Source organism: Egretta garzetta, unplaced genomic scaffold, assembly GCF_000687185.1.
Source record: "Egretta garzetta isolate BGI_Z169 unplaced genomic scaffold, ASM68718v1 scaffold287, whole genome shotgun sequence".
Classification (NCBI taxonomy): Eukaryota; Metazoa; Chordata; class Aves; order Pelecaniformes; family Ardeidae; genus Egretta; species Egretta garzetta.
The window spans coordinates 13,099,448-13,107,268 of record NW_009260435.1 but is presented as its reverse complement, the minus strand read 5'-3'; the positions used below and the strand labels follow the sequence as shown (position 1 = coordinate 13,107,268).

The 7,821-nt window shown below is 37.3% G+C and overlaps 1 protein-coding gene across 1 annotated transcript in view; it reads right to left on the bottom strand.

Annotated features, from left to right (window-relative positions):
• TM6SF1 (transmembrane 6 superfamily member 1) overlaps positions 1-6,178 on the bottom strand; it is a 21,790-nt gene extending 15,612 nt beyond the window's left edge. The window contains exons 1-5 of the mRNA XM_035899523.1: positions 6,078-6,178; positions 4,627-4,724; positions 3,545-3,648; positions 3,278-3,360; positions 2-93 (exon numbers count right to left, since the gene is read on the bottom strand). Of these exons, the coding sequence (XP_035755416.1) occupies positions 2-93; positions 3,278-3,360; positions 3,545-3,648; positions 4,627-4,647 (300 nt within the window). The 5' untranslated portion in view covers positions 4,648-4,724; positions 6,078-6,178. The remainder of the gene's footprint in view (position 1; positions 94-3,277; positions 3,361-3,544; positions 3,649-4,626; positions 4,725-6,077) is intronic.
• Between the last annotated feature and the right edge of the window lie 1,643 nt (positions 6,179-7,821).

Genomic DNA, 7,821 nt, shown 5'->3' with positions numbered 1-7,821 from the left:
GTTGGTTGTAAATTCGAAACCCAGCCCATATGGGAAGGCAAATATATGGTACACTTAAGAAAAAAGCAGGACACACTTTTGTTCCATATTTGCCTGTTGAAAAACAATTATAAGATGTATGAGAATTTGTAAGCTATGTTGCAGAAGAGTTAAAAAATATCCTATGTAATAGCAAACCGGAAGCAGCTATGGTAATGTAAACATAAAATATTAGAAATAGCTGTTAAAGCAACACACAAGTCTTGTTGAAAATAAGTGTGCTCGATAGCAGTAGAGTCACAGGTGTTAAGAGAGCCTATCAGCCATTTTGGAAATTAGGGGGTTTTTGAGGGGACAGGAAACTACCTCAGTCACTCTGTACTAGGTAATCCTATAGAATGGGACAGCTTTGAAACCTCTTAATGGAACCTGCTTCAAATAGACACATACTTTAAAAAAAAAAAATGGAAAAAAGGAGCGTATCCATTTTTTAAGATCCGATATTGCATTTGTTTTCCAAAGTCCTGATTTCTCCTACAGGCCTGTACTAATATTTGAGGACAAAACATAACTTCAGAGCTATCCTCAGCCCCGGTAAATCAGGAAAAACTGTGTCTTTTACACTGACTACGCTCTTGTGTCAGAAAGGACAGCAGAAGGCATGCTCTTGAGAACAAGTTCCTCTGCCTTAGAGGAAAGAGGAAGAGATATTGTCGCATTAAATGTGCTGTTTTCTCTGTGGTGTGTGTGTATCTACAAAGGAAGAAACTGGACTGGCCCCAGGCTGCACCACGAATATTCCTCCTCTGTCATAAAAAGCAGGGCCACAGTGAGCTTTTCTAAAGCTGACTACAGGATTTTGACACAGGAACATTTTTCTCAGTTGGACACTTGTCAACTTGGCATCAATTTAAGCTTTGCTAAAAGGAAATCTTTAATTGAGGGGAATGGAACTCTTAAAGGACCACCTGCCAGTAACAATCAGGTAAAATTTTTTATTACAATTCTCAACCTCTAGCAGCACAGCTATGCGCTGATTTATGTTAGAAATCTAGAAATGTTAAATTTATTTTGAAAACGTAGTAACTTCCAGATTTCACTTTTAAAGGTGATTTAGATGCCTCTTGTAAGCTGCTTGAAAGTCCGGCTGTTAAGTAAATTGGAAATTTTACGTAAAATAAGATTTATATTTTTATGATACTAAGAGACAGTTATTGTCTCATTGCTTAAATTAAACCTAGTTTGGATGAAAGCCTTATGGGTATAGCAAAATACAATACTTTTATTTTTTTTCCTTCAGAGCAGTGTAAATTGAAAGGGTTTTTTTTCTCCTGGTCTTGGTCTTCCCTTCCTCATATTTAAATTTAAAAATATCTTGCATCTCTACTGATATGCCTAAAATTCCTCTTTCATATTACAGAAAGGAACCAATACTGCCGTAAAATATAGATAGCCTAATGCTGAATTTAGAAAAAGTTTCATAGGAAGAAGTTAGTTATATAAATGATGTCCTTACCCACAATGTTTCCAGGCATAAAGACAATGATGCTCATGATAATGGAACCTAGCCAGTAGAGGCCAATGGTTCTATAGCTTTGTCTGTTTGAAAAAGAAAACAAGACATAATTATTGCACCGTCCCTAGAAATCCTCTACCCCAAATAAGGCCAAAGACATGAAACAGTCCTAAAAGAAAAACCCAAATACTGCGTAGGAAAGAAAGCCCTTTGTAGGTTATATGAGAACGCAAGCAAAGTAAACGGTACACACATCAAATGACTTACTCCCATGCAATAGCTGCCACCATCAATAGATACATCAGGTAATGAACGGAGCCATCCCAATAGCAGATCACATGGCCATACGCAGTGTTCAGATATGGTTCACCCTAGGGAACATTTATTTTAAAAAGATGCAGTGATTAGAGAAATAATAACAAATAATTAATAAAGAACAGCAGGAAACAGTTCAGAAAAGTAACGGATGTTCTTTCAGTCTGGAGGTATGGTTTTTGACTGACAACACACATTTCCAAGCACAAATCTGATTTAGGTAGGGTCAGGTATAATTAAATCAGTTCTATAGTCGCAAAATAGGGTGCAAGATGGAAGGGGAAACTCCTATGTGTGACTGTCAGCATTGTTCTACTGCATTATGGAAATACCACTTTTCCATATTTTAGTGATAAAAGCTACAAAATAAAGATACATTTAACATGGAACAAATAAAGATATATTTAGCAACCTAGAGATATACAACAGCATTGAATATATTTATGACAATGTATAACCTTGTAAGGTCCAACCCATTTCACGCTGAAGTTCATGGAATCTTTTCAATGACTTCAGTGACTTTGATATCAAGCTCTTACTGAGCTATTTTTGGTCGATGTTGATATTCAGCAGCCAACAGATTCTGCTGACTAGGTATCTGGCATCATCATTTTTTAACTCTACTTTAATTCCTTTCAGTAAAGTGATTAGGCAAAAATAGAGGAGCAATTTTGTTTCCTTCTTGGTAACACATTTGGGTACTGCAGTACTCATCCACTCCCGAGTGCCGAGTACCTATGGCTTTCTGCAAACGAGTGCAGCCTATTCAATTCCCACAGACATTAGTACAGAACAGTATTACTTACACTAAGTGAAAAAACATTGGTGCTTGAAAGGTATGCTGTTTTCCCCAAATGAGTCAGTCATTTCGAGTCAGTGAAAGTTTTGTCCATAATAATAATGAAACAGGTCAATGACCAAATTCAAGATGACCCTTTTGAATGTGTAAGTGGCTATTTTTCTGTGACAAATACTATACCAAGTTATATTTATGTTAGAAATCTAGAAATGTTAAATTTATTTTGAAAACGTAGTAACTTCCAGATTTCACTTTTAAAGGTGATTTAGATGCCTCTTGTAAGCTGCTTGAAAGTCCGGCTGTTAAGTAAATTGGAAATTTTACGTAAAATAAGATTTATATTTTTATGATACTAAGAGACAGTTATTGTCTCATTGCTTAAATTAAACCTAGTTTGGATGAAAGCCTTATGGGTATAGCAAAATACAATACTTTTATTTTTTTTCCTTCAGAGCAGTGTAAATTGAAAGGGTTTTTTTTCTCCTGGTCTTGGTCTTCCCTTCCTCATATTTAAATTTAAAAATATCTTGCATCTCTACTGATATGCCTAAAATTCCTCTTTCATATTACAGAAAGGAACCAATACTGCCGTAAAATATAGATAGCCTAATGCTGAATTTAGAAAAAGTTTCATAGGAAGAAGTTAGTTATATAAATGATGTCCTTACCCACAATGTTTCCAGGCATAAAGACAATGATGCTCATGATAATGGAACCTAGCCAGTAGAGGCCAATGGTTCTATAGCTTTGTCTGTTTGAAAAAGAAAACAAGACATAATTATTGCACCGTCCCTAGAAATCCTCTACCCCAAATAAGGCCAAAGACATGAAACAGTCCTAAAAGAAAAACCCAAATACTGCGTAGGAAAGAAAGCCCTTTGTAGGTTATATGAGAACGCAAGCAAAGTAAACGGTACACACATCAAATGACTTACTCCCATGCAATAGCTGCCACCATCAATAGATACATCAGGTAATGAACGGAGCCATCCCAATAGCAGATCACATGGCCATACGCAGTGTTCAGATATGGTTCACCCTAGGGAACATTTATTTTAAAAAGATGCAGTGATTAGAGAAATAATAACAAATAATTAATAAAGAACAGCAGGAAACAGTTCAGAAAAGTAACGGATGTTCTTTCAGTCTGGAGGTATGGTTTTTGACTGACAACACACATTTCCAAGCACAAATCTGATTTAGGTAGGGTCAGGTATAATTAAATCAGTTCTATAGTCGCAAAATAGGGTGCAAGATGGAAGGGGAAACTCCTATGTGTGACTGTCAGCATTGTTCTACTGCATTATGGAAATACCACTTTTCCATATTTTAGTGATAAAAGCTACAAAATAAAGATACATTTAACATGGAACAAATAAAGATATATTTAGCAACCTAGAGATATACAACAGCATTGAATATATTTATGACAATGTATAACCTTGTAAGGTCCAACCCATTTCACGCTGAAGTTCATGGAATCTTTTCAATGACTTCAGTGACTTTGATATCAAGCTCTTACTGAGCTATTTTTGGTCGATGTTGATATTCAGCAGCCAACAGATTCTGCTGACTAGGTATCTGGCATCATCATTTTTTAACTCTACTTTAATTCCTTTCAGTAAAGTGATTAGGCAAAAATAGAGGAGCAATTTTGTTTCCTTCTTGGTAACACATTTGGGTACTGCAGTACTCATCCACTCCCGAGTGCCGAGTACCTATGGCTTTCTGCAAACGAGTGCAGCCTATTCAATTCCCACAGACATTAGTACAGAACAGTATTACTTACACTAAGTGAAAAAACATTGGTGCTTGAAAGGTATGCTGTTTTCCCCAAATGAGTCAGTCATTTCGAGTCAGTGAAGGTTTTGTCCATAATAATAATGAAACAGGTCAATGACCAAATTCAAGATGACCCTTTTGAATGTGTAAGTGGCTATTTTTCTGTGACAAATACTGTACAAGTTATTTATAGTAAAGATTTTATTTATATTTGTAAGGCCAAACAATTGTTTACCTCTCTCAAGTAATGAGTCATGAATCCATCAATAATTCCATCCTGTTCCAGTCCAATTATTAGATTCACTACACTAGTAAAGGCAAATACAGCATAAACTGTAGTAAGATAAAGGGGAAGAAAATAATAAATTAATAAATTAACATTGGAGTCACGCAGCTGTTACATAGTCTGATAAATTCAGTCAGGCAGAGATCTATTGAACTAGATGCATCTACTTTGAGGTCACGGGTATTAAACATACAATATGACTTCCCACATAGCTTAGTATTTTTTAATTAGTGGTTAGTCAACAAAGTTCTTGGGAATCTTTGTCTTAGGAATGTGAAATTCTGTAGAGCTGTAGGCACAGCCTCCATGGAAAGTCAGCGTCTGCAGAAAGGACTATGCAGCCTTTCCAAAATCTTGGTCACACAAAGTATAAAACCTTGACTGTAGTCATCTCTTGGAAAGGAGAAAGGACAGCAAAAAGGAGGTGGAGAGGGGAATGTGACTTGCCGGTTTTGGAGGTGAGCAAGGCAAACTGCATTAGCCACAGCAGTCCATAGGAGACCTATCTGGCAAGTTAGCGAGTCACTCCTTTGAGGCAGGAAATTTATTCGTGGTAAGTTTATGTTATTTATTTCCTTTGACTTCAGTGTGAACTGAGAGTTCCCGGCCTCACATAGAACACTGGAGACAGATGCCTATGAGTTGTAATGAGGAGGAATACAGAGGGCAAATAGAGGTGGTTTGTACCCTGCTTTGCCTATGGGCCCATCTTGTAAAATTTAAAAAAAAAAACAGCAGTGTTTTTTCTTCTAGATTTTTGCTGTAAGTTAATCTAGATCTAAGGTTTCCTTTTAAAAGGTAATCAATATCTCTATTCTTTTATGGCTAAGTAGCACTATAGAAATGCTTGCCAGACTCTTCAGACAGCCCGAGACAGGACTTTGGGTGGTTTGAACTGTCCTATATATCACGAAGGTGAGTTAACACAGAAGCCTAATAAAAATGGGAGAATTAAGGAATTCAATCACAGGAAGAACCAGGCCACGGAGGCCATTGATCCAAAAGATCCAGAAATCCCAAATGAGTCCACATAGGATGAGATGCATGCAAGAGGTCTACTGTGGTGCCTAAGTCCTGCTACAAGGGAGGATCTTAACAGAACAGGTATGACTTTATTTCAAACACTTTCACAGCCCAACTCGAGTGTTATTCTTTTCAAATTGGAGGCCTGGCTTGTCCCTAAGCTGGATCTCCTATTTCAGAAGAATAAAAAGGTTCGAAAGAAGCATTATTTCTCCTCCTTTTGCCCCAGTCTTTCTTTTGTTCTTGGCTCCTTTGCACCTCACTAGACTGGGTTCTGAAGCCATGCCTTCAATGTTCAATCTGAAATAACCGTCATAGAGTATCATTTATATAACTTAACACATTCTGAATTTAGCTTCACTGTTACCAAGACATACCATAAAACAGCGGGTCTTTTGGTGGTTTTCTTTTGACAAGAACACGAGCCAACAGAGCAATAAAAACCAGAACCAGCAATCCAACTGCAACAATTGCCCAGGAACTGTAACAGTATTAAAAAGAATGTAAAAGAAAGACAGAGAAAGAGACAGAATTTTGCTTCTTCAGCTTTTCTTACCAGCTATCCTCAAATGCACATGTTCTTAAACTAACTTTTAATACTTTAAAAGGCTGTTTCTAAAGTCCATCGTATAGTCTGTCACAGCATTCATTTTATAATTTTGCAGAATTTATGTGCCTTTCTTTTCACATGTGATCATCTAAAAAAAGAAAATACGAAAATAGCTAGATAAACAGCATATCCAGGAGTCTAGATTTGTCTGACTAAAATCCATTTTTATGCTGGTATCTGCAAAAATAAACAAAAATTATGGAAAACTTAAAGGCCAAGGAGAGGTGAAAGTTGCAAACACAGAGATTTCAAGGCCGAAAAAGACTATTAGGGACATTTAGTCTAACCTCAGCAATAAATCATCTACTCGAGAAATTACATATTCCCAAATAAAACACATCAGTTGCATGGAATAGGAGTAGCAATGTAGAGCGCCTATGATGGATCTAGGTGTAGTTTCCAGTTTTGGAAGAGCTACTAAAGGTCTCTCTGGCCCCATAAGGCAGGATCACTGGGGAGGGGTGGGGGGGGTGTCAGTAACCAACGCAGGTGGGCTCAGCAGAAAAGACCTTTTCTCTGAAGACAGGACTGTAATGTTAGGGCATGTAAAGTGGTGGTGGAGGAAAGCACAAAGATCTTCGGCACAAAGCAAATTTGTCTCCTTCCCAAGAAAACACAAGTTAAGAAAATCAGTTTGAAATTGGTTTATAGCTCTAAGTGCGTAAATTGTATTTAGTTCTCTTTAAGGCAGACTGTCCTTCTCAGTCTTCATTTTTGTGTTGGTGTACGGGGAAAAAAGGGAGGGGAAAGTTAAGTAAAGTCCAGAAGCATAAACTAAAAATATTTGGTAAGTGATTTTATACACAATACCACTCTGTGTGTCACGAAAACAAATTGTGTACAAACAAATAATACTATGACAATTTCAACCTTAGTGAAACTTGACTTAAAATTATTGCAAAAAATTTGCAGGATCGAATATACACACATACTTTCTGAGTCAGGATGAGCAGCACCAGCTTGTTGATTTATTTTATGGTTTGAATCTTCTGCTACTCTGTTTTCCCAGTGATGAATTTCTTGATGCCATTACAGCTGTTAATATTGCAGTGACTTTTCACTGCGGTCTATCAATTTGAAATAAATATTGGCAATGAATCAAGTAAGTCAGCATGTGTTATTCGGGTATTTCTCTAGCAGTGAGAAACAAAAAATTAAGTTATCGGCCAGAAGGAAGAAAAGGAGGAAGGAACAGATGTAGCAAAGCCTTAAAAACACACACCATATATTTGTGCAGTAAAGTTGCGAAACACCCCAGGCCGTGAGATCACAAAATACCACACGGACCTTTAAGTATATTGGGTTTTCCATGAGTAAAGACTTTTCTAGACCTGCGGTCTAGATCCTATTTTTTTGCCAGAGCGAGGGCATATGGGCATTTTCAGTTAAAACTCGCACTCGTCTTACGGGGTGCCTGAAGCGTGCGGCGCTTTCTGAGGCTGCCGAGTTCTTCCATTCCTTTTTAAACAGAATTGGATGCTGCGAGTGCCCCGGCCGGGGAGCGGGCGGGA